The sequence below is a fragment of the Ambystoma mexicanum genome, chromosome 1p, assembly GCF_040938575.1.
Source record: "Ambystoma mexicanum isolate Mex_15411 chromosome 1p, UKY_AmexF1_1, whole genome shotgun sequence".
NCBI lineage: Eukaryota > Metazoa > Chordata > Amphibia > Caudata > Ambystomatidae > Ambystoma > Ambystoma mexicanum.
The window spans coordinates 520,674,249-520,701,544 of NC_090921.1; the positions used below are offsets into that span (position 1 = coordinate 520,674,249).

The 27,296-nt window shown below is 43.7% G+C and overlaps 1 protein-coding gene across 1 annotated transcript in view; it reads right to left on the reverse strand.

Annotated features, from left to right (window-relative positions):
• Positions 1–328: 328 nt before the first annotated feature.
• LOC138574403 (lysyl oxidase homolog 1-like) overlaps positions 329–27,296 on the reverse strand; it is an 84,525-nt gene continuing 57,557 nt past the window's right edge. The window contains exons 5-7 of the mRNA XM_069649405.1: positions 9,085–9,180; positions 2,243–2,358; positions 329–619 (exon numbers count right to left, since the gene is read on the reverse strand). Coding sequence (XP_069505506.1) covers positions 613–619; positions 2,243–2,358; positions 9,085–9,180 — 219 coding nt within the window. The 3' untranslated portion in view covers positions 329–612. The remainder of the gene's footprint in view (positions 620–2,242; positions 2,359–9,084; positions 9,181–27,296) is intronic.

Consider the following 27,296-nt stretch of genomic DNA (forward strand, 5'->3'; position numbering starts at 1 on the left):
TGATGAAATTGAAGTGGTGGTTCGATGCAATTTTTAATACAATATATCTAGGTTTACACTGATCAATCAGCCCGGGATTCAAACAAAACACACTCACCCCACTTCACTGCTTCTCCCTACCAACTGCTACTGTATGCTCCCCGCTTGTAGTGTCTCCATTTCTCTGTAATCAAGCCCCTTTCTCCCATGTTGCAAAAGCAAACCAAGGTCTGGAAACCCAAACATGGGCACAATACATAACTACTCATTTCATTACTATAGCAAGAGTGGATAACACCAACATGGCGCATTAAAACAGTGGCTACATTTATGAAAAGGACACAAGAACTTCTTCAAGCGGTTTCAAGTTCTTTATTATACAGATACTGCATATACAGAAAGTGAACCCGGGAGGCCCTTATCCCCACAGAACCCCTGTGCCAGTGCAAGCCTCACTGACAATCAAGAAGAATGACAGGGATCTTGAGTTTCTGAGTACAGAAATGAGAAAAAGGGTGGCAGGAATGTTAAACTGAAAGGTGTCACGGAGAGCAAGCTGCCGTCCACCACAATATCCGGGCTGATGCGAAGCACTTGCTGAGTCGATCTTCTCGTAGTCGGTGGTTGAAGGCACTAGTAGCTGTGGGAAGAGAGAAAGGCATCATGGAGACATCAACGCAGTACATGCTCAAGGTCCCTCAACCATCACAATGTACATGCCATATACACATTGGTTCAATAGGGTGGGGATCGTTAAAATGGAAATAATCCAGGATCTTGGTGGTTTGTAGAATGAGGTCTCTGTTCTGCGAATAATGAAGGTATGGGTTGTGTCAGAGAAGGAGGTTATTGCCACTGCGTGACCAATCCTGTGCGCACAATGGTAAGGAGACTGCTGTGTCTCCATGGTAGTCCTACTTCATGATCTTTGGCGGTCCAGAGACTGAAAAACTCCCACTATATTGATTGATACTGCAAATTGGGTGGGTCACTGCCACAGGTCTGTAAAGAGTGGGATTCATCCTGGACTATTGATGGGTCAGAAGTTAGTTTTTTGCATGGTGGTGCCAGCCTCAGGATCCAGGATTTGCCAGGAACTGGTGTATGTGTCTGTGAGGGGAGGCAGAGGTGGTATATTCCTGGCCACAGGCTGCTTCTCTCTATGATGGATATAGTTCCAAATGTGGGATAGTTAATTGCACCGATTGCTCATAATTAGCATGTAAAAAAGGGGATGGACAACAGGCCGGACTGCACCTCATTCATGTGTCAGGGTAAATATTATCCGAGATGTGGGTCACTCAAGAGGATGATGGGACATCTTGCTGAGTATATGGGAGAATCCGAAGAGTAAGCATTCTTCACGACTGGAATGTCATTGGTTGTGTGGCAGGACCCGGGCTACAGATCCCTGGAAATATCTATGCTGTAGCCCTACACTGAGGGTATGTATTACTGGTGGGTTGGTGGATGTTCCAGGAATTAAGAGGAAGTATGATGTGACTATATCTCAGAAGCGATCCATGTCACAGAAGTTAGGGTTAGATAGTTAGGGGTATCGCTCGCCAACAATTTCGGGTCAAGACTAAGCAGAATATTTAAACCTCTCACTTAGTCAAGATCTGGTAATAAAGAATTTTAGAAGTTGCCTGGGTTGAAATGCGTTGCATGATGTGTCAATACAAATACAAAGAGCCGTGGTCGAAGGGGGCGGGCACGGTTGGGAGTGGTGCTCCTCTACTTTTTAAAAACGTTTTTCTGTTGCTATACTTTTATTTGAAAAAGAAACCACCCTGGAATAGCTTCGTTTTCAAATAAGTGTAGGAAGAAGTTGAAACGTGCACTTCAGTGCAGTGCACTGAACACTCCCTTAAACAGCAGGTGTGCTTCTTTGGGGGGTTGGCTTGCTCATGGAAGGGGGTGTGGCGGTGGGGTATGTGGGGCGTGGGGCAGGCCAGCAGGGAACATAGTTCCACTACTTCTTTCTGTACACTTCGACCAATGCAAAGGGGTCATCGCTGGTCACCCATCCCCTCAAGAAATAGGGTGACCTTTGGAATAAGGGGGTTTCACATGCTATATCCTAGATCTGTTTCATATTTTGCTGACAACATTTTTTACATTCATTTGAAGATCATTGAGATCATTGGGCTGGATACCATTGCCCATTACATTGGATGGGCACCCTGTAACCATGCACTTAAATGCAGGCGGGCTTGACCCCTCACATACAGAATTCTGGATTACTTGCCCCCCCCCTTACCTGGTCACTCTGCAGTTTCGTGTGCTGACGAAGCTACCACTGTATGTAAGTTCACATCTCACCACATTATTCGTAAAATCTGATTCAAGAACTTGGAAGGTTGGGTTCACAGTGACCTATTGAGAGACAGAGAGAGGGAAATAGAGAGAGAAACAGACAGAGAGAGAGAAATGGAAAACATCAATCCGGAATGTTTGCATACGTTATTAATATATACAAGCGCATTCATATATAGTATGACGCGGCTGATCGAGCAGCAGTATAGTTCAGGTTACATTGCACTTTACATAGGAGAACGAGAAAACATGTTCTCTATAATGTTTGGCCTCGTCCATATAAAATCCCCAAATCCAGCGAGCAACTGATCTGGTCATATATGAACACTCTTGCCAAATTGGTTGTATTGTCAGGAATGTTTTTACGTAATAATAATGTTGAAAAATAGGGTTTCCTTTGCATTAGGCTTTCCATAGACCCCCCAAAAGCTATCCTTCTGGGAAGCATATCTTCAAATCATCACCCGGAATTATCCGCTACTCGATTTTGTGAGATTTCTCCCTTATCTGGAACTTGTGTATGCCACAAATATTTTGATCAGACAAATTGAAGGTATTCTTTTTTGATAATCAAAAATATGTCTATATATTCAGACCTGTATAGGAGGTCCATAGTAAAATCGTCTGTCTTATCTGCATCCCCTCTGCTACCACATCAAATAGAAGAAGAGAAAGTACAAGCGTAGGATAGATCCTGAATCTGCCACACACTGATCATCTGCTTCATTCAAGGATAGCATATCAAAGAGAAGGATGCAAACAGAATTACCATTCCAAAATAGAGACCAGGTCCAGAGAGACCAGAGCAATACACACAGAATCTAAAGCAGACCAGACTCCCAGAGACAACACCACCAGAGATCAAACAACAAAGACCAGATCTCAGAGAGCAGTATCCCAGTGACAGAACTGCAGAGGCTACAGCCCAGACCCTTCTACACTTCACCCCAGACGAGAGAGACCAGAACCTGCAAAACTGGACCCCAGACGACCAGACACAAGATGACAAAACACCACATTCCAGTGACCAGATGTAACTAGAGACCAGGCTGCAGAGGTCCAGACACCCAAACACCAGACTCCAGATACCGTACCATAGAGACCCCAGAGAGCAGACCAGACCACAATCCAGACCCTAGTGATCAGAGCAGACTAGACATCAGAGACCAGACCAGATACCAGACCAAAGCACAGACATCAGAGTTCAGACACTTTAGACCAGTGATAAGACCAGAGACTAGAGATCAGACTAGACCCTAGACACCAGACCAGACCTCACCCCAGAGACCAGACTCACAAGATCAGGCACTAGACACCTGGGTCAGATATCAGAAACCAGAGCAGATCAAAGCAAACTGGACCCCAGAGATCCGACCTCAGACACCCAACACCTAGAAACCAGACCAGGCTTCAGATCCCAGAGACCATACCAGGTCCTAGTGGCCAGATCAAAACGCATAGACAAGAAGTAGAGACCAGAGCAATCCACACCCCTGAGACACGACCTGACCAGACTGAAGACCAGAGACCAGGCCCCCAGAAATCAATCCCCAGAAAAAATACCCCCAGCGACCAGTTCAGGCCAGACTCCAGAGGCCATAGACCAAGACAGACCCCAGAGGTCAGAGCAGATGAAATCAGAACACAACTGGCCACATACCGGGCCACAAAAACCAAACCTCTAGAAACCAGACACCAGAGGATACCACAGAGAATAGACCACGGAGACCAAAGCAGATCACAGATACAATAGCAGAACCCAAAGCCCAGACCAAGCCAGACCCAGGGCTGGACTGGTCTACAGGGAACTCTGGAGATTCCCAGTGGGCCTCTGCACCGTGGGCCTCTTTTGTAGTTTATTTTCAAATGTTCTCATAGGAAAATCGTTGGCTTGCTCAAAATGTGCAATATGAGGCCAGTTTGAAAATAAATTCCAGGGTCTCTTTTGGTTCCCAGTTCACCCCTGGTCAGACCAAGCCAGAACAGGTACAGGGGTCAGACCAGACCACACCGCATATTCCAGAGCAAGCTAGAGGCCAGACCAATCCCACAGAGACCCAACCTCACAGATCAGAGCGAATCAGACAAAGCCCCAGAGACTGGATTGGGCCAGGCCATTCGCCGGAGACCAGAACAAAATAGATCACATACCAGAGACCAGACCCCTGATACAAGACCCTAAGGGACCAGACCTGAGAGGCCATAGACTGCATCACACCCCAGTACAAATCAAGACAAATCAGACCAGATCAGACCAGACCAGAGATCAGACCACAGACGTCAGACCCCAGAGACCAAACCGCGAGGGCAAGCCCCAAAGGCCAGCCAAGACCTTCAAGAACAGACCAGGCCAGAATCCAGAGACCGGACTCCAGAGACCAGACCCTCGGGGAACATATCACATCCCCAGAGATCATACCAGACCCCAAAAGAACCGAGACCACATCCTCAGAGATCAAACCCAGATATCAGATCCCCGGACACCACAGACGAGAGAGCAGACCCCTCAACACAAGACCAGACCTTAGATACCAGATGGCCAGAGACCAGCAGTAGTCTTTAGTGATCAGACGAGAGCCCCAGAGGTCAGACCAGGCACCAGAGCCCAGACCACAGAACAGACCAGACCACAGAGAACAGAGGAGATCAGAGACCATAATAGAGACCAGATGCCCTACAGGCAAGAAACCAGACTCTGTGGATACAGTAAATTTGATTACCTTGAATAAAAGTGACAAACACAATTAGGCTAAATAAAATTCCAATCTGTGGGGAAACATAATGTGTGCAGGTACTATGATTTTGGGATGTATTGGGCTACTTTGGTGTAAAGCGCTATATAAACCCAATAAACATAAACATAAACATTGGCTTTGGTGTAAAGCGCTATATAAACCCAATAAACATAAACATAAACATACTTCAATGGTGTTATGAAATGTGTGTCCTCGCATTTCTTCATTGCACTGAATTCCTGTTAAAACATGCAGTGACAAGCAAAGAGTATTTTCTCCTGTATGAGCGTTTGATAGGCATTTTCCGGGCCCTGCCATCATACGTCAATGTACTCACGCCATTTGCCATCTGTTGCCATCTTATGGACAGTTAGTACCATTACGTCAGTGCATAATAACGCCCTATTCCATGCCTACACAAAAGCTAAAATATTTAGCTTTGCCGATACTTGTTTTATTCAGTTGTGTAGTTTTATTGGTAGGAACTGTCCTAATATTTGATGGTGTTCTCTTTTTTACAGGCACATTCGCTACATGTTTATGAATTTATTTTTTGGTCAGTTGTTTTAGGGAATGCTGTCTGAATTGATGACGGCATCAGCTTTGGAGGTGTGACATTATTTTTGACTACTGGAAAACGATGCAACAGTTTTGACACTAATATAGTGAATGAGTGTTATGTACAATTTGTCATTTGTCTTTAAGTGCCACATTGTTGTTTTTATTAGATCTAGTAAGGGAAGATTCCAGCCTCTTAGGGTGCAGTGTATTTTACATCCTGACAGCCTCCATTCCTCATAAAGCACCCCTTATTTTTGGGCATAGGATATCTTAGTTTTGTTCACGGTTGAAATAATGAGCTGTTGGTATAGGAAGCATTATTTGTGGGCATGTCGGGTTTATAGTACATTCACTGATGAAATGATGTTCTGTGTGCATCAAGGCGATTGTTTCAGGAAAAGTAGGTTTGCAGATAAAATGGCGTTCCATTTTGCAGTGACATCATTGTTTCTGGGTAGGCATGGTGTTCATTGGATGCAGGGATGAAATGATGCTTCATGCCTAGCCAGACGACTGTTTTAATGAATGTCATTTTCATGACCAAGCATATGGCCCTGCATGCATTTTTGTATATATTTAAATGTGTTCTCGTTTGTGCTGTTATAAGTGCATTAAACCTTGAAAATGGAACACTGCCTATAGGGTTGGTATTGGAGGAAGATTAGAGTGTCCTTGCCGCATTGCACTGTCTGACTGTTCGGCTTTGGACTTTTGAGGAGTTGCCAGTCCATCCTTCCACAGCCAAAGTGCAAGAACTCTCAGCTGTCTCGTTTCCTATAAGACATTTGTTGAATAATGGCACGGGAAGCATTTATCTTATGGGCCTTAATCGAGTACATTAATTAGTGTTGCCAGAATAAGTATATTTCAGCCACAGCAATGGCATTTATACGCTACTAGGCATCATTTCTCTCTTTTTAATTTGAATCTTGGCCTTGGCGGGGGGTGGGGGTGGTATGTCTCAACAGTAAGGCATGGAACAACAGTCTATTTGTATATCATAGTTAATGTGTAGGAGAGTGTGTGTAATTAGTTTGTTGTGTTTTTATGCCATAGTATGCTGCTTTTTAAAAAAAACTAATTCAGTTGACATTTCCTACTAAACAGTCTGTTTTTCTACAAAAACGACATTAAAGGCATGTTTTACCTTTTGATTTTGACCCTGTACTGTGGGTTCTAGCGACACAGTGGACTTCATTACAAGTTTGGAGGTAGCCATGCCGTTTTTACTGGCATGGCTGCCTCCAAACTCGTGTCCGGGTCCCGAAAAATGGGAATTTCCAGGCCATTCTGACATTTGCAGGCCCAGTAATTCCCATTTTCGGGACCCGGACTCGGTACGTCCCCATTCCCATTGAGCCCTTATCTGGAATGGGGAGGATGCTAACAACGGCCCCGTTAATGACGGGACTGTTGTTAGCATCCTGGTCTGCTCGTGGGTGCCGGTATGCACGTCTGGTCAGACCAGACGTGCATACCACATACCCGCAAGCAAACTCGTAATGTGGCGGCCCGGTATGAACGGTGCCGTTGCCTTACCGGCACCGTTCATTCCATGGCCGCCACACTTGTAATGAGGCCCAGTATTTGTATCTAGAAACCTTATAGGCTCCCAAGAATTAATGAAAGGTTGATTTGATTTTTTGCGTCCTTCTTCCGTGGTGAATAGATCTGTGAATGAGCAGTGCTGTCATGTTTACGTGCAACACCCTTGTGTCAGGCTGGCCTTTGTTATGTGAGTGCCCCTTTGAAGCAGATTTCCTAGGAGATCTCCTGGTGAGAGTTCCTGTGCCTTGCGGAGAGGTGTTACCCTACCTCTTGGAGAATCAAAGGAAGGCTGCTTCCTGGGTATTGTCTCACTGGGAACAGTGGAGGTAGCCAGGCTACTCATTAAAATACATTGCCTTGACATCCCTAACCTGAGCTCCCAGGGTTGAAACGTGTATGATATCAATTTATTGTGGCTTTAGTAATTGTGTGCTCTTATCAGTCATCATACCATAATAGAGATTACCCTAACACCAGATTGACATGGCAACAATTATTACATTTTAGATCAGTGGTGCAAATGTTAAAATGCCACCTCTGACTGCAGTGACTTTGGGTCACAGCATCTGTCGGAAATGCACATGTGCCCTTTGAATAATCTTCCCTGTGCCAGTGAAGAGCAAGGCTGTAATTGTTAGGAGACTGGTGCAGTAAGGGCATATGGTACACTAACATTTATTATGATGAATAAAAGTCAAAAACTAAGGATGAGTTTATGAGTCTGAAAGAGCAAAGTGAAGATGGGATTCAAGACGGGAGCATAAGATGTGAAGACGGGGAGATGATAAAAGAGATGGAGGGAGCTCCAGTACTTGGGGGCAAGGAGAGAGAACGTGTGAAAATGATTTTGAGAACTAGGAGATTTAGGGACGGAGAGAAGATGGACTAATTAGGAATGGAGAGGACGAGAGTGGAGGTACAGGAAAATGAAAGATGGAAGAGAGTGGAGCGAGGCCATGGATACATTTATAGGCAATACAAAGGAAATGGAATAAAAGACAAGAGTCAAAAGGGAGAAAGGAAATAGAGAGAGGAGAGGGAGTAACAGAGGAGCGGGGGAGAGAGAAGATTAATGGAAGAATTAACAGCTGAGCGATGGGGGTAAGGTGAGAAGTAGGGAGTGAGCCTAGAATAGCAGAGCAGTATTCGAGAGGGGAATATAAGAGAGGAAATGTGAAGCTTAGTAGTATGAAAGGAAAGAAAAGGATAAGCACAGTGAATCTTATTAAGGTGAAAGCGTCAGGACGCGGCACTACTGGAGATATGAAGAGCGAATGAGAGAGAGCCGTCAAAGGTGAAACCGCGATTATAGGCAGGTTGAGAAAAGGGGAGGGAGGAGGAAAAGAGTTAAGGGTTAAGATGGAGCAAGTAGGAACTCATCCCAGAATGGATAGGAGAAGCTAGAGTGAAGGATGAGGAGAGATGCAATGAAATGTCAAGAAAGGTTAAACGAAGCGATAAGAGCAGAGAGGGGGGATAGTGTATAGGGATAAAGGTGGGGGCCTAGGACAGAGCCTTATGGGACACCGAGTTGAAGGGGTTGTGACGAAGCGATGCATCCAGCCCATGAGACAGAATAGTTTTTTTCAGAAAGGTAGGAGTGGACCCATTGGGAAACAGGACTAGAGATCCCAAAAGAGGCAAGTGTGGAAGGAAGAGTGGGGGATCAACAATATCAAAGGCAACAGATAGATTGTAATAGATAATAATAAAAAATAATCTAGAAGAACAATAATCAAAGACAGTTTAGCAAAACAAGCAGAGAGCAAGTTATTAGAGACATGAAGGAGAGAAAAACCTTTATCAACAAAAAGGAGACATCAGACCAATTACTGAACAGACTTAAAGGTGTCTGTCTTTGTCTAAATCATTTAGCGGCTGTCTGTCTATGGGGTGTTCTTGGGAACAGGGTAATGAACGTTGTGGATTAGGGCTTGGTTACCTTCAGGATGTAATTTCCAGGCAGCACGTCAGTGATATCAATCCATTGGCAGTCAATGTTGGCATTGTAGGTGTCGTAGCATCCTGGACCCAAACCCTGTAGGAAAATCAAGCAAGTTCTCAACTACTGATTAATAGCCCATGTTCAGCAAGCGAGATTATAACACAATTCAGAGTATGGCAAGGCCGGCAGACCTTCCAATGCACCAATATGTTTTTAATCGGATGTGCAGTTCTTTAGTCCCTAGAGGTGGATAAACTCAGGGAATATTTTATGTACACAAGCCATTCATTCATTGCCAAAGATCCTTGCTTACCCACATGATAACAGACAAGGCCTCGGGCCATGTACGTACATTGCAATCCATTCACTGTGAACATCCCAATTCATTCATGAAGACCAAAACAATCACAAATAATGCACACAACCCAGCTCCTAATTGAAACAAATTAATTAGGACCTCCTCCTGCTCTATTCAGATGCTGATTTTTCCCACACAGAACTGGCCTGCTCAGAAAAAGTCAACATCTGCATTTTCCACTGCCTTGCAGCACTTGTGTGGAAAACCGTCATGATGACAGGCGTGAGTATGCAGATTCTCTTAGAATCAGATCATTTTCCAGGATTGGGCCTGGTTTCCATGTGTCTGCAAAAACTATGCTCAATCCTAGAAAATATATGAGAACACCTCTGTTAAAAAATCTCTCTCCGGAGAACTGCTTGGCACTTGCACAGAACTTGTTCCTACAAGAAAGTGTTTTTTTCTCCTGCAAATTGAATAGCTACAATGACAGAATCGCAAATGCTAGGTCCAATAGTAGAGAATTATTTGCAATACTCAGAGAGCTATGAATGCCCATCCCCTTTGTCGTGGACACACGCTCTGACAAAGACTGGTGCACCACAATTCCAAACACCCTCAAAATTGAATCTCTACTCACCAAGATCAGTGTTAAAAAGGCCCTGCTCGCCAACAAATCACCCTGCTTACTCACAAAAACCCACCCAGCGAGACCCTTACCTCTACCATCCCCCTTTTCTCTTTCAGCCCTGTCATGAAAGAGCAAGTAACTGCAACTATTAGAGCAGTGAAACCCTCCAATTGCAAGGGCGACTCCTGCCCATATAGTTAAGCTCTGCGGTCCTACGCTCACCCCTATCATTTCCGAATGTTCTAACATTTCTTTTGCCACCTATATGGTTCCCAGCATTAAATCAGCCTGGGTCACACCCCTACTAAAAAAAACTCCCTTGACCCCTCAATCCGCACCAACTACGGTCCCATTACCACAGTCCCCTTCTTACTTAAAATCCTTGACCGACTAGTTCCTGGAGCAAAACCATCTGCTCGGCACAAGGCAATCTGGCTTTCGGCCAAAGCATAGTACAGAAATTGCACTACTGGACTTAAAAATACAAATGGACTCCAACCATAACCCCGGCAAACTAGCTATCCTCCTCCTATTAGACATTTCTGCGGCTTTTGACCTTGTTGACCACAATATTCTCTGCCACCACCTCAGCCAGCACTTCCATTTCTCCCCAGAAGCCACTTTGTGGATCAACCCTTTCCTAAGCTGCCAGATCACATGAGTTTTTATTGGGGAATCAGCAGCAGATGCCATCCCTGCCCTGCTTGTTGTGCCACAAGGGTCTTGTCTATTGCCCACCGTATATAAGGTATAGTATAATTGTTCAATTTTATTTGGTTGAATGGTACATTTGATCGAATGTGGCCTGTACCATTCAACCGAATAAAAACAAACAATTAGGCTAATACATACCGAACATGTGGAGCGAGGGTTGTGGGCGTGTCCCCCGCTCCCTATAATCAGTATGTATTAGCCTTGATGGATTGCTGGGGTGTCCCACGCTTCCTCAACATGGGAGGTGGGGGACCGAAAAAAGAAAAGAAAAAGGCACCCTGCGGCGTCAGATGCAATCCGCGTTAGAGGGACGGATTTGATGCTGCAGGGGTGAGGAGGAGCAGGCGGCGTGCAAACATGTAAGTAGGGCAGTGGGGTGTGGGGTGGGTTGGTGTGCAGGCATTTTGTGTGTTCTTTGATCCTCTGACAATTGATTGCATGCAGGCACTTTTTTCGGTCTGTTTGCCGTGATCAATTGTCAGACGATCAAACACCACCAAACCGTATATAATACTTACACAAACCCTCTTTTCGATATCTACTTGATTCTACAGAAATCATCTATACTAACTTTTCAGATGATACACACATTCTCATCCCTCTCTCGGGGAACATAACTCTGACACCATAAAAATCAATTCCGTTTACAGCACTATCCAAAACTGGATTGCCACTCATAACGTATGCCTTAATGACTAAAAAACAGAGCCCCTCGTCATTGGCTCCCCATACCTGCCTAGGCACCTGGATCCTGAAACAAATAAAAACACTAGGGGTACATCTTGAAGCATCACATACTATGACCAGAAACATTAATGCCCTAGCCTCATCTATGGCCTGCACAGCTAGACTGATCTTGCTGAGTAGGCAGTTCCTCTCCCCGAGCAATTGCTTCATAATTGTATGGGCGTTGATTCTCTCAAAACTCAACTACTGCAATGTTCTCCTCAATGGGCACATCATCTGCCAAACTGTCCAAACTCCAACTACTCCAAAAGAAAGCACTGCGCTCTGCACTGGGGCTCAAACGTTCTGACCACATTTCAGCTACTAGACGGGAATCCCACTGGCTCCCCATTATCGCCCGAGTGGAATTCAAAACCCTAACCATCCTGCATCGCTGCATTCACAAGGAGGCCCCACTTAACAATTGCATCACCCAAATTGTCCCAGTTAGGGCACCGAGATCCAGTTCCAACAATTCATTGTTCACTCCCCGGTTCAAGAGTAAAAGAGCAGGTGGTGCTAGTTTCTGTGTCTCGGCACCCATACTCTGGAATACACTACCTACTCACATCAGAAATGAACAATCCTCCTTTACATTCAAAAAATTAGTTAAGACCTGGCTATTCGTCAAATATGATTAACATCTCGTGCCTGTCTGCTCGCATTGGCTGATCAGTGTATTGTCTGCTCTCCTACATATGTAATGTACAATGCTGTGATAACCCCGGGTCTGTGCGTTTCAAAAATGTAATAAATAAATAAAACGTCTATCGTTCCAATAGTGGACATCGTAAGTAATCTCCTCTGTGCACATTTGAGGTTCCTTCACCACACGCTTGCAGTGGCTTCCTATCCATAACCACTATGCAAATGGATCAGAATTGAGGAGACAAACTAAAACGACCCGTCACAGGATTGGTCAGGTTCTCTCCTGTGGCGCTTCCAACATAATCCATATGAAAGGCTATCTAGCTTGTGCTGCGCAGTTATGTGCAAGGAAGGGTAGAGCTTTGTTGTTGAATTTGCAGTTGTTAAAATCTCTTCTACCAGAGAGGGCTAGCAGTTCGATGAATGTAGGGACCCAAGCATTGTGTGCTTTTATTCTAGGTTTGCCAGCTCTTCTGCATCCCGTAAGGGCATTTTACCCAGGAGAGACATGAGTCCCATGACTGGAGCCCGGCACAAAGATCAGAGTTTAGTTTGCCCCTGATGAGTTACAGATAGCTCACTTTAAGTCCCCAAAACCCCCAGCCTGCCTCCAATAGTGTGGGGCCAAGAAGTAAGGCCTCCTTTAAGAAAGTGTAGGATTAGGACACAAAATGAGCATAAATAAAACACAAATTATAACAAAGGGTGGACCGTCTAGGCTGACAGCAACAACTCAGAAAGAGTGTATTAACATCATGCAAGTGCCACCAAAGCAGGGCCAACTTTACGCAGTGTACTAATGGCATAGGGATTGGACAAACTGGCTCATACCTTATTTATGCCTATCTAAATAATAAGAGCTCCAATACGTTTCCATTCTTAAAACTATTTGGACAAATAATGGTGAAGTGTCTAACAGTGATTCAAGTTGTTTGAGTGAATTTAATAGAAAATAATACTTCTTTGCTGACCTTCTGTGACCTGTAGCTTTGCCAGTTTGTATGTATTCATTAGATTTGCTTAATTTGAGGAACCTAAGGGCGTCCTCACTTCCTTTTCCCCTGGTATCGTCTGCTCAAGTGGCCAGGGAAAGGCCATCGCTTTTGGATCTCGACCTTGGGGGTGGATATGGGAGGGTGGATCACCTGGTTGGAGGAGACTTGGGGAATGGGGAGAGGACGTCCTTAGGTGAGACATGGTATCCCTCATTTCCCTTTCATCACAAACCCTCCATCCCTCAGGCCTTCCTAGGCTTTTGTTAGCCCTGTCACAGTGATTCCCCTAAAATATTCCCCAAAATGCATCAATATGGTATTGGGACAAAGAAGAGGACAGATCGACCAACACATCCTCATTTCGTAAAAACAAACAATTGTCACCCCATCTGAGTACTAGGACGAGGAGAAGGACAACAAGAGCAAGGCAGGATTACTGATTTGCTGGTGAGCGGTATAGTCCTTTTTGTAATGAAACTGGAGGCGGGAGCTTTAAAAGCTGGAAGCCCAAAACAAATGGTGTCAGCTGTGGAAGCAGGGTGAGCTGTGGAAGCACGGTCAGCTGCGGAAGCACAGTCAGCTGTGCACAGGGAGACCTCACTGGTGTGGCAGCAAGGCAGGAGTAGCCTGTGAAGCAGTGCAGAGTTTATGCAGCAGGAAGCCGTGACAGAAGAAGCTGGAGGCCGGTAGTAAGCCGTGAGACAGAGGCTGGCCAGACCAAAGGAAGTTGTCGTATGTATCCGGCTTCAGTGTGGAAGTATTGCTGGGTGTGTTTGAGCCACAGGAAGACCACCGGGAGAACCAGGAATCCATGGCGGCGGAAGGACTCATGAGGAGCCATAAGACCGACCGGTGAGTGAAACCAAAAAGGGGCAACATCAGGCTGGCAGGCGGTGATAGAAATAAAGTGAATGCAAGGCATTTTTAATACCAAATGCAATGAAAGCAATGAAAGCAGTTGAAACGTATTTTGAATACCGAACGCAATGAGAGCAATGAAAGTAGATGAAACGTACTTTGAATACTGAATGAAATGAAAGCAAGACATGTTCTGAATACGGAACACATTGAATGCCAGTTAAAGCCAAGAAAAAGTATTTTGAATAGGGAACGAATTGAGAACAAGTTGAAAACACTCTGGCATCCTGAAAGGAGTGAAATAAAGAGTGTGAACTTTACTGAAAGGAAAGTTGTGAACTGAATGGAAATGATTAACTGAATTTATTGAAAAAAGTGTAGCACAGTCAAGAGACGACAGAGAGTTGAATGCAAGAGAACTGCAGGGACATAATGAACTATACTAATTGAAACAAGTGCTAGCAAAGCCAAGAGGGCACAACAATTTGAATGCAAGATATGAGAGATATAATACTGGCCACAGCCAAGTAAGTGCAAAGAACTTTACATTATAAGGAAACAAGCATTGGCAAGAGGAAACACGAGGAGGTGTAACAATCACAAGGTGTTTAAACCAGCCACAATACATTGTCAGAAGAGTTTGGCACATATGACTGAAGCAAATCTCACTGCTGAGGAGAAGCAATGGACTGGAGTCCAAAGAGAATAGTCAAGGAAGGTTACCGGTTGCGTGGCCTGTAATGGGTGGACTGTGTGGTCCGAAAACTGCGCCTAGATCGGGTGGCCCTGAATGGAGCTTGTGTTGTGCCAAGACCCTGTTGTGATATTCAAGTTAAGTGTTCTTTTGAAAGCTGGAAACTTTGAACTCTTGGAGGAAGGAACCCCAGTATTTGATGAACTCCTGTGAACTTGGGGAAGGGCAGCTGATCATAAGCCAAAGAGCTAGAAGAAGCTCTGAACTTTACTTTGAACAGTGTTCGTTGTTGTTGCTGACATGCCTGCACAGTGTATGCAGTTAGTTGTGAGGGCAAGTATAGGTTTTGAACATAAGCTGATTTATTTTGGACTTTCTGACATAGACTAACCTTAGTTTCCTTTATGTAGGGAAATCCCTCCCCAGCATAGGGCAAGTTAGACATTCATCCACCCTGCCTTCAAATCAAATTTTGTTGAGAAGCTTGAAACTGTTGTCTCTGTCTTTCCTGCCCTGCAATGGCCCTTGGGCCCCTGTTAGGAGCACAAGAAAAGCAAAACTCAGCTCTAGTGCCCCATCAATGTACCTAGGGCTCTTATCACCCAAAGCATCCGCCTTTAAAATAAAAGAGAATTTTGCTTCACCGTTCTTGTGCATGACAAATTCCCTTAAGAAAAACTACAAAGGAATTACTTTAATAGGTCCATGAAGGGAAACTGAGCGCATTCACCCAGCGGGGGAGTTGACAGCCAAGTAAGAAGAGTCTGATGGCTCGGCTGTGGAAAGTAGATGGTGGCCGCGGTGGTGGGAGTGTGGGAAGCTTGCGCTGGCTTTGGAGGAGGCAGGGACGAGTGAGGGAGGTCAGTGCGGACTGGAAAAAATGGTGACCTGTGGAAGAGGTGCCATTACCATGATGGGAATGCAGGCTTTACAAACTAGTAAAGGCTGAGTCTCTGGCTACCAGATTGGGTGGCACCTCTCCCGCAGGTGCTAATTGATTTTAGCCAGCTATAGAGCTGTTTAGGATCTGGCCAATTCAATCAAGTTCGAAGGGCCAAATGCATCACAGAAGACTCATATAACGGGTCGGACTGTCTCTGGGGATGGTAGGGGAGTCGGTATACGAATTGTATTTATTGCTCTATTTTTTACCCGCAACCTGTGTGATACATTGCCTTCTAATGGAATTACCACTTTAATGTATTTGCATTATGGGACTGAAATCATGTTATAAATAGATGCAATGACAAAATCTGACTTTAGGCCAGGCAACTGTTGCATCTTGTCCTTCCCTACACTTTGCCGTGCATGCATGGAATTCTGTGAGTGACTGACATGGAATGCTGTGTGAGTATGTTATGTTCTGAATGGTTCTGTAAATGCCAGTTCAGAAGATGGGTTGACTGAGAGAGGATACTGGTGGGTGCCTATGTACTTACCCGATGTACTATACATTGTACCTGAGACTGGAACATGAGTACAGATGTTTCTTGTTCCTACACCAGTCTCAGTGTCATGTTTGGCCAAGGACCCAATTTAACAGCACAGCTTCATCATTAAAACTAATGTGCCTTGGAGGGCAATGAATAAATAACTCGAAGGGTCAAATACGGCTCGCGGGGAGTATGTTGTGCACCACTGCTTTACAACAGTGACTTCAATGAAGCACTTCAAAGATTTCCCACCCATAACTAAACCTTATTTGCCAAGAAACGAGTTGTTATTGTGGGGTAATGACCCACTCCAAGTTATTGATCGAGGCAAAGCCCAGCACTATAAATTGGGGAAGGGTCATAATCCCGAGCGATAATGACTCCCTTTCATGGCTTTAAGGCTATTAGCATGTGGGCCTTTGTAACTGAATAAGAAAGGGGTTTTATTGTGGGGGTGGGAGGAATGGGCAGACACAAGGAGCCTATAATGTTAATTTAAAGAACATGGAACTAATAACAATAAACTTTATGCATTTTGTGTTCCATTGCTGTTTGTTAATTTGGGAAACTAGACTGCACATGCTTCTCTCTGCGTCTACACAATTAAAGACACTTGTTTCTGTGCTGTTTGTCAGGCTGATGCTCAAGTCAGAACGTTTGGCATGTGGTCTATACCAGAGATTATAGATTGCATGCTGAGCATTCTGATTGACTTAGAGGAAGTTTATAATTAAATCCTTATAGAAATAGGGAAAAGTCATGACTACAGGGTAATGGCCTACTCCCATTTACTTGCCTGTGACTAAGAGTTGGATAAGGGTCACTATCCCAAGTGATTATGACCTCTACCGATGTCTATAAGACTTTTAGCACATGGAGCAGTGCAACTAAAAAGGAAAGTGAATGATTTTAGGTTGCTGCTCTTGTCAATGTTTGCAATGAGTTGTATATCTAAGCAATGATAAGGTGTTCTGTGGGCTTCACCAGCGGGTAACGACCCGGGGCCCAAGGTGCTGTTACCAGGTTGGTGACATCCGCAGAGCACGTTATTATTGTTATTAGCAGCCCGAGGCAAACTCGCAAAGTGCTAATAGCAATTGAAAAAAATAAAATGGCCACGCTGCTTTGTTTGCAGCAGCGGCTTGGGCGAGTCAGGACTGCCAAGTAAATGGAAGGCGGGGCTCCAGTCAGAACCCCTCTTCCATGTCCATGGCTTGAACAGGAGGTCAACCGGATGGTGCGGCCTGGGCGGAGGAGCAATTTTCAAGTAAGGAGAGGCGGGGTGCGGGTGTTCAAGTGCTGAATTTGGGGGCGGGATGCAGGGGAGGAGGGAGAACAGCAGCACCAGGTGGAGGGCCGGGTGCGTAGATCTGATGCAACCCTCTGCTTGCACGATATCTCAGCTCGTCGTCGATCTCGCGAGACTAGCACTAAACATTCCTCCTACTCTTGAGAAGGATTGTCGATGTCATTCCATTATAAAATCATCATACCTTGATGGTTTCTCCTTTGTCTTGCACGGACGTTTGCCACTGTTCACTTCTGAACTCACAGTCATTTCACTCGTCACTCCTTGATCTACATTTTCTCAATTACCTTGTTCTCGTGATAGATCTATGTGGGCACTTGGTTCCATCGTCTCGTCACTTACATTTGGAATGGGTTCATGATCTTATGCAATACTACTAGGATAGCGTCCTTGTTCTGGTCCTTGTTCACGGCCCTCTTGTTTTAGATCAGCTGCAGCTGCCATTTGCTCCCCTGGCGAACAGAACCACTCTCTATAGGTTCCACCTTTTCCCATCTTGGGCGCAACCATGATTTGTGCCTTTCTTCACTACCCTCAGGGGTGGATTGAATCGGGATCCTGTTATTCTGTCTTAATGTGGCACCCTCTTCTACTTTAGTCGGCTGCACGGCTCTTATTCAGTCTTTGCTTTTCTTAATTCTTCATTTTTGTCTTCCATGTTTATTGCATTCAAAAAGCACTTGTGGGGAGTATATTAAGTGTAATAAATGCTATTATTCTGGTTCCCTTATTTTGGATGGTTCAAGTACAGCCCTTGGCTGTAGGGATTGTTGTGGTAAGCCTATCATTAAGTGATATAACAGGCAAATCCAAGATGGAGAATGTACATATTGGGCCTCATTACAACCCTGGCGTTAAGGGGTTAACGGCGCCGTAAAAGGCTGCGGCGCCGTTAAACCCTTAACGCCCGATTCACACTTTAACACCTGCTTTTTGCAGGCGTTAAAGTCCAACCCGCTAAGGGACCTTGTTGCTAATTACGGCACCGTAATTTACGGTGCCGTAATTAGCGCCTTCCCCATTCCCATTGAGCCCTATGGGCCAAAAATGGGAATGGGGAAGGGGCCATGGTGAATGGGGATTTACCACCCCGCCAACCTTGGAATGGGGTGGTAAACCCACCATCCACCATGGCGGAATCCGGCATGGACCATGGTGCTGATAGCACCATGGTCCAACACCAGGGTTGTAATGAGGCCCATTGTTTTGTTTTTAGATGAACACTGTAAGAACACTATAAGAAATTGATGAGTGGTCCATCCTTTTTCCCTTGCTATCTGATACCTCCAACTCAAGCAGTTCAGGGCGAAACCTAGAGGTTCTAACACAGAAATAGAAAGAACCAATGAGAGAAGAGCTATATGGACATTTTATGTTGGAGTACTTGAGGGCAGGGATTATCCCAGAAGAGTTGCAGGTGCGCAATGTCGCAAGAGTCTTTATAGATAACCCCAAATTTAAACACAATGGGAGTGGGGTAGGGAATATGTGTAGTTGGGACTGGATAATTTTAATTATTGCTATAGCTGAAGAGGAGATCAAAAAGCAAGGTAATGAACATATGACATTGGAAAAACAGTTTTTGTACAACACATTAATTTCTGATGCCAAGTTAACACTACACAAAATGAATGAAGAGACAAGAAAATGTGGAAATTGAAAAAAAGATGTGGCATTGTATAAGGAAGAAACAACATTTCCCTACCTACATCCTGATTTTTATGATTCGAATAAAAAATTCAGTTACTAACAGTTATAGATAGGAAATAAAAATTAGAGAAAGAAATTCGTCACTTTCTCAGAGACCAGCACATGCTCCAGTGGGAGTGATCCTGAAGAAACCAGTACCGACTCTGTTCCCTCTTCCTCACACACACAAAACATGCAACCCCAACAGTTTTCTCGGCGTAAGGGGAGAAAAGGGAGAAACAGAAGGGGTTTCGGGAACACAGGATACAGGATGAGGACAAGACAATGTGACAGACTTCACCAGGAACAACAAATGTGGTAACACCCATGTTTAACCTATCAAAGCACCTGATTACTAATGATAAGATCAACTTATTGAACGAGTTAAAAATATGACGGCTTTTCTGAAGTATTACACTAAAATATGTTTTAAGATAAGGTCTATGAACAAAAAGTGAAAGCAACAGGTTTAAAGGTACCATCGATCTTCCAACCATCCAGTTCAACAATTTGTTCAGAAATTGGGACTTTTCAGAACAAAGTGATTAGGTGCATACAAGAAATAAGCCAGAAGTAAAATCCACACCAAGACAATCTTTCTCTAGGTTAACGAGCTGCTTTGAGATCCCCCCAGGCAGATCACAATATCGTCATTAAACCCACCAACAGGGGTGGGGGAATAGTTATTTGGAATTTAGATCTATATGAAAAAGCGGCCTTTTGCCTTTTGAAAAATACATGTCACTGCAAGAAATTGGTTGAGAATCATACACAATGCTTAAACTCGGAGATTCAGGCGTTATCTGAACAGGCAGAACATGAAGGGTGGATTTGTAAAGAAGAAATCGAATTGTTGTGTTGAGTGAATCGAAGAATACCAGTGTTTTACATTTTTCAAAGGTGCATCAAGACTTCCAAAACCCTCCAGGTAGGCAGATTCCTTCTGCCATTGGCTCCATTCTGGAACCCCTCTCAACATATGTAGATTCTTTCCTGAAACCATTTGTGGTAGAGATGCGTCCCTTAGTCAAAGACACTGCCCATATGATTTGCCTTCTGGAAAGCATTACTATTGATAGAAATTATATTTTGGTCACATTAGACGTCTAAGCATTATATAACAACATACTGCAAGAAGAGAGTCTGAAAGTAATTGAGATTTTCCTGAGCACACGATGAGATAATGCCAGGGTGGTACCTACGGAATTTATTCTTGAGTGTACTTACCCTAGTGCTCAAAGAAACCTTTTTCATGTTTAAAAAACAGTTATACAAGCAGGTGAAAGGGACCAGCATGGGAGCCACCTTCGCCCATCCTCTAGCAAATGTATATGTTGCGGGTTTTGAGAATCAGTTAATTTATGATGATAATAATCCCTTTAGAGATAATATCATTATTTGGGGTAAATTTATTGGTGACGTGTTCATGATGTGGAGAGGTGATTCTAATCTTCTGAATGTTTTTTTTTAGATGGCTGAATATTTAGATGTCCACCTTTCTTCACCTTTCTTTTACATTGCTATTGCATGATGCCAACATTACCTTAGATATCCTCATAGTGAAAGAGGATGGCACGCTGTCTACTTCCTTAACCAGAAAACGGACAGATAGAAATACTCTGTTACATTATGAGAGTTTCCACACACGAGCACTGAAAGATAACCTTCGCTATAGGCGGTTGGTATGCATTAAACAAACTGTACCAACAGCAGTGATGTTTAGAAAAATATGCTAATAATTTACAGAAGGACTTAGAAATCAGGGATACCCAGGTACAATCATCAAACATGCCAAAAAGAGGGCAGCTGACTTGAACAGGGAACGGTGCATGAATAAATAAACACACTCTAAAAAGATTATTTAGCGTGCATTACAACATTTAGTCCTCTTAGCAATCGAGAGAGAAGGTTGATTAGAAAACGCTGGCATTTAATAAAAATTCCAGGTTTCATACTTTTAAGAGACAATCTTTGGTACAAGCACAGCATTGAGAAACAAAAAAATATATGGACAGCAGGCTCCCTATTGGGTTCACCTGCTATAACTAGACACTTTAGATGTGGAAATTGTACAGTATGCCCCCTCACAAAGGACCATAACACCATTGACTGGAATGGGTTGAGTTAGTTGGGAACTTCGGAAATTCATGAACTGAAAAAGTAAAAATGGGATTTATGGCATTGAATGCCCCTGTAATCCACTTTATGTGGTGTGACAAATCTGAAGATGTCGTCCCTTCTCCCCTATGGGAGATCTTTGACATGGGGTCAGTGCGGTCCGTCCACAGTACAATATTCCCCCTGGGCGTGGTGCACCAATGGAGGATCACATGGGGAGGGAATCCTCTTATGGGATTGGAGACGATTATCACCAGGGAATGTGTTGTCTCCCCACTTCACCATATGCAACTCCCATATGCAACTCCCCTTCCAAATCCTTCTGCCCCCTGCCTGGATAGGGCTAATAGGTATTGCTGTCAAGTTAGCCAAACTAACATACTTGACAACACTGAGAGATAAAATTATACCAAGCATTATGCATGCACCCAACCTACTGTGCATGAGAACATTGAAATATCATATTGTTCCAAAGTACCGTGCACGTAGCTTTAAAGTGGATACTGTGACATAAAGATGGCCAGGAGTACTAGCGGGAAGCTGAGCGAGCAGTCTAATTTTCTGAGCCCAGCGTTTGGCTCAAACGAATACAGCAGCCCAATGAGCGAGTTCCAAAGGAAGCCAGAGGCATGCTCAAGATGGAACAAATGTGCTACAGAAATGCGAGCCTGGGAAAGCCACCCCAAAGAGGAATAGAGACTAACATGGACACAAGGCGAAGCATGGGGAACATGGAACGCAAAACTGGAGGGAAGTCAGTTGGCAGGAACACTGTAGATGACGCTGGACGCCCGAACGTTACCAGAGCATCCAGGATCCAGTAAGAGAAAAGCTTCCTGGTAGCGTGAAAAAGGACATAAACAGGTATGTGGGTAGCCTGGGAGCTGTGAGAGGTTCAGAGATGCATCAGAGTGAGCTCAGGAACTGGAGAGAGAGAGGGTCTGAGGCCATATAACCAAGGAGAGACAGTTGCATACTTGACAGGAAAGTGAACCAAGTATATACAATGTAAAGGTGTGAGTCTGGGACCCGCACCCAAGAGAAAGAGGGTCTGGGACCCAAGAGAAAGAGCTGGACTGGGAACCCGGAAGTAACTAAGAGACAGTTGTATATTTAGCAGGAGAGTGAACCAAACTAATACAATGCAATCGGGCAACACTGGGACCTGCACCCAAAAGCAAGAGGGTCTGGGACCCTGAAGAACGAGAGGGTCTGGAAACCTGAAACAACTGATAGAGATTTGTGCACATGGAAGTAGAATGAAGGAAGTAGAATGAACCAAGTAGACACAGTGAAACCTTGCGATTCTTGGTCTCACACCCACATGTGAAGGCACAGTTTGAAGTGAAGAGGGTCTGGGACCCTGAAACGAGCAAAGATTGCAAGGAAAACACTTGATTGGCTTGGCAGGGAAGCAAACCAAGCTGTGCGCAAAGTATTGTAAGTATGGGGCTCGCACCCATGTGGGAGGTCAATGATAAGAGGGTCAAGAGCACTAGAACTGGTAAGGAAAAGGAATCCTAAGGTTGGTAGCGGGATGGGCCAAGCTGATAGGATACAAGAACTGGGAAGTGAAGAAACAGTTCCTCTTGAGTGACTTAAAATAAGGAGAATACTAGGGCAAGGAACAGCACCCTAGTATTGGAATCCTACGGTTGGTCGAAAACCACTGAGAAAGGCAAGCAACAGTTCTTCATGAGTTATTCAGAGACTTAAGAGAAGAATAAGTCTAATGGAAAGGAATCCTATATTTTGAAACATTATTTTGCATCACTTTATTGCCAGCGAGCCAGGGAACATTTCTGTTGTCTACGAGCACAAAGAACACTTTCTAATTTAGGAAAAGTCCATCCTTGCACAGTTAGTTAGATTGTTAGTGTTAGGGACAGTAGTAGGTTTTTGGACATGACAGTGACAGACTTTTTAGTTTTGGGCTTCCTAACAATTTCACTAGGTTCCTTTGAGGCTGGGAAACCCCTCTTAGCTTTAGGGATAGAGAGACATTTTCCAACCCTCTTTTTATTAGTAAAAGTCTATATCCAGAAACATGCCAGCATTGTGTCCGAGCCTTACCTCCGCACCCTTAGAGTGGGCAAAACTAAGCAAGAAGTTTGACAAAGGATATGTGAGCATAAGTACTATAGCAAGAATAGAGTCCAAGATAAACCTTTAGTTGAACATTTTTCACAATACAATCATGCTGCCAAAGAAATGTTTAAGTTTGTGAAATAGTGTGTGACCACTAGCCAGAGAGGGGGAGACACGGATGCTGTTCTTTGTAGAAATTAACAAAGATGGATTAGGAAGCTGGACATAGTTGAGAGAGGCCACAACGTTTGTTTAGAACTCACTACCACCCAGAGCATAAAATGTTTTAGCTTTCACATATATCCAATAATTTCTACATGTCATCAGAGAGGGGATTTACTCATGTTGTGTATCCCCTCTCTGATTCATGTAACTCAGTTCATATTTGTAACAGTGTGTTAAGTAAATTTTGTTGTGCAAACATGTTAACGGCAAATGTCTTTAATGTTTGTGGAGTAGCAGGTGTTACTTTGTGTAGTTTTCGAGGGTGGGCCATGCAGCAGTGTTCATGTGCAGTGCCGCAGTAGTTAGTTATGTTATGGTGTGTAAAATGTTTTTGTACCTTGCACTATCACCACCTGCGTAGTCCCTTGGTGCTCCTAAACAAAACATCTACAGGGATTGGTAAAGCTGCGCTGTAGTTGCTGATATGGTGTCAGAGACATTCATATTACGTCATGACATCACACGTTTCTCGCAGATCCATGTAGAAGATATCTAACATAAATAATGCCATCTGAAGCAATGGGTTTTTGAGCACTCGGGTTCGAGCTGCGATGGAAGCAGTATTAAGAGCACTTGTCAGTCAGATGAAGGTAAGACTGATGCTCTTTACAGAATGTACGGGTGGACAAATGAGGCCAGACCTGTAGACTTGATCAAGACACAAAAGTTAAAGTGTTAGTTAACTGGTCTTGCACAATTCAAACCTTGGTCAGCCAATGCATGATTACCGTTTTGCACTGACCGGATTGTTATTGAAGCAACGGATCTGTTCTACACTTCTTGAGTCAACACGCCAGACAGTTCATTATGTTCTTCACATGGTCAAGCATTGCCATTTAAGGTACACAAGGGAGCCCATTGTCTGATGTGAAAATGTGGCCGAGTGGATGGAATAAAAGCACAGGAATCTCGCAGCTGTGCCCTTATAATGTCCGAAATGCAACATGCCGACAGATGGTGTTGATTAGAATAAGCCATTCATTGGCATTTGTCATCGAGCAGATCTCTTAGGGGTAGAGATGAATTGTTTCTGCTTCCTATTCAATTCAGTTGATGAATGATATTGGGTCCCAGTACTAGAACCGCTACTGGGTTATGTTTAACGAGGATTATGACATGGATCCCAATCACCACATGTTCAACTTTCAATATTGTTGGGCTTTATTGAATTATTAATAGGCAGATGTGCAAATGAGATGACAATGTACACTTACTTACTTACTAACCCCTTGAGCTCCTCGATATATGTATTGTGTTTCAATTAATGTTGACGAAATTGTCTTTATAAGTATTGAATTAAGAATATTTTTGTACTGAATAAATATTTTATATAAAAAACACACTTGTGAATTTGGCCCACTATAACCCAAATTGTTTTCAGTTGGTGACACTTAACATGCTCCTAAAAGGTGCTTTGTGAATACATAGTTAATTTCAGTGTTTGAGGACATGAATTATATTTTTCCGATTCAACTTATTTTGGATGTTCCATGTTTATTGCTTTATCCATTCTGATGTCTGAGAGCCACCGGCGAACCAGCGCGGATGCTGCTCTTCTACCTCTCAGCATGTGGAAAGGCGATATCATGGTAGTGGCATTTGGAGTCAGCCTGTGGGCTGCTATTGCTTACGTGACAGTGTCATACAGATTCATGCCTGCAGCTGTGGTGAGTTGTCTGGGTCCTTTTATGAACCTGTTAGTTCTATCAACTAGCCCATTCACTTGTGGATGTTGTCTGGTCAAAGGATCGAATTCAAAGGATCGACGGGTGAAAGGATCAACACAAAAGGATCGACGGGTCAAAGGATCGAATTTTTTTTTTTATTATATTTTTTTTGGGGGGGTTTTCGTTTAGGGAAAAAAAGTGGTTTTTACCACAAAAACAGGGGTTGGGGGGGACCCCCCAAAAAAAAAAAAAATGTGAAAAAAAAAGAAAAAAGACATTCGATCCTTTGACCCGTTGATCCTTTTGTGTCGATCCTTTGACCCGTCGATCCTTTTGTTGTCGATCCTATGACCTACAACCCTTGTGGATGATATAGGGCTGCTTATAATTATTTGATATTGTGCTTTTCCAGGAACCTAGTTATTTTTACAGATGTCAGTTTGACCTGTTGTCTGTTATTCATTTCCTGGACAACAGCTCCCTTTGGAAAAAGTGACTTTAGGGCTTCAATCACATTCTTTGTTGTAATGTCTGACACAACTATGATTCAAGCCCATTTGGTGTACTCCACCATCACAATGCCCTATTTGTGTTCCGGTTTATAGTTTCTAATGGACCTATAAAGTCCAATTCTATCTTCTGCCACACTCCTTTAGGTATTTCGATGTGTAAGAGAGGAGCTTGTCTCATTTTCAGGCACTTGTTGCTTTTCAAACATTTGTGACATCTTTCATGCATGACCTTTACTTCATTTTCCATGCCTTACCACTAACAGGACTCCCGGATTCTTCTCCTTATATTAGTGCCTAAATGACTTGAATGGGTGCTATCAATTATGGCACTTCTTAAGATTATGGGCAAATCACCTTGCCATTTCTGAATATTAGGCTGTTTTGTTCATACAGTTAATCTGCAATCCTCCAGAAGGATGGTAAGCTCTTCGACATAGCTCTTTCGTCCAGCCATCTGTTCTTTATTCATTTGATCATTTTGTAGTTTTTCTGCAATGTGTGCCAGCCTTAGTGTGGAGGTTTCCCCTGCCTCTGGGGTTAATATATGTATCAGTGGTTTGTGGTCTGTTACTAGATAGAACTTTGTTCCCCACACATACGTTCAAAGTAGTCTACTGACCACGCAGAGGCCAGCATCTCTTTCTCAATTGTGGAATAGTTCTGCTCTGCATCCAACAGTGCCTTGGACACAAATGCCTCTATGTGTTCAACATCATGTCTTTTCTGCATTAGCTTGGCCCCAGTGCCATAAGCACTGGTATCCATGGTGATGTATGTTTGCCAGTGTGAATTAATAGGACTCAAACATGGCACTTCAACAATCATGATTTTTACTCCTTTCAACTCTTTCTGTTCAGTGGTAGTCCACGCTGTAGTAGATCTCTCATTTCTGCTATCATCTCAGAAAACCAGAGCATAAACTTCACATAATATGCAGCAAGGCCTGAAAAGTATCACAATATGGAGCCGGGGCATTCACTATACTCTGTAGAATTTTCCTTTTGTGTCTATTTCCCTGCAGAAATGTATTGTATGCCTAGTATTCAACTTCTTGCCCATTGATTTTGTATTTCTTTTATTCAATTTTACTCATACATTCTGTAATTTCCCTAAAACGTCTGAGTACTCTGTCCAGCAACATTTGTTTTTCTCCAAAGTTTCGTTTTTTGGAGACTCGGGAATGTTTTGTACCCCAGAAAAAACGAAATTTCCGAAAAAAACGAGAAAAGCAAATTCTCCTTAAAAAGTGGCAGAACAGAGCAAATAAACCCTACATGCAAAGTTGGAGTTGGGGGAGAATGTAGCCAATTTCATTTTGACAGCAATAACTTCGCCCTATGGAGGGTCAACACCCATTGCTAAAATCAACTATATTATTGAGCTTATAGTTTTTAAAGCCGTTGGCAGACCAGGATTTTTCTAACCAGCCGTGTGACTCGAAAGAAGACCTTGTGCTGGTAAAATAAGACTATCGACATGTTGTAGGCGTACACATTAAAATATTGTTTTATTGACTTAAGCTACACCGTTCTACAACAAGCACGGGTAGCTTACACAGCATGGGGCACTGCCCGTTGGGACTAGATTAAATATTTATAACACAA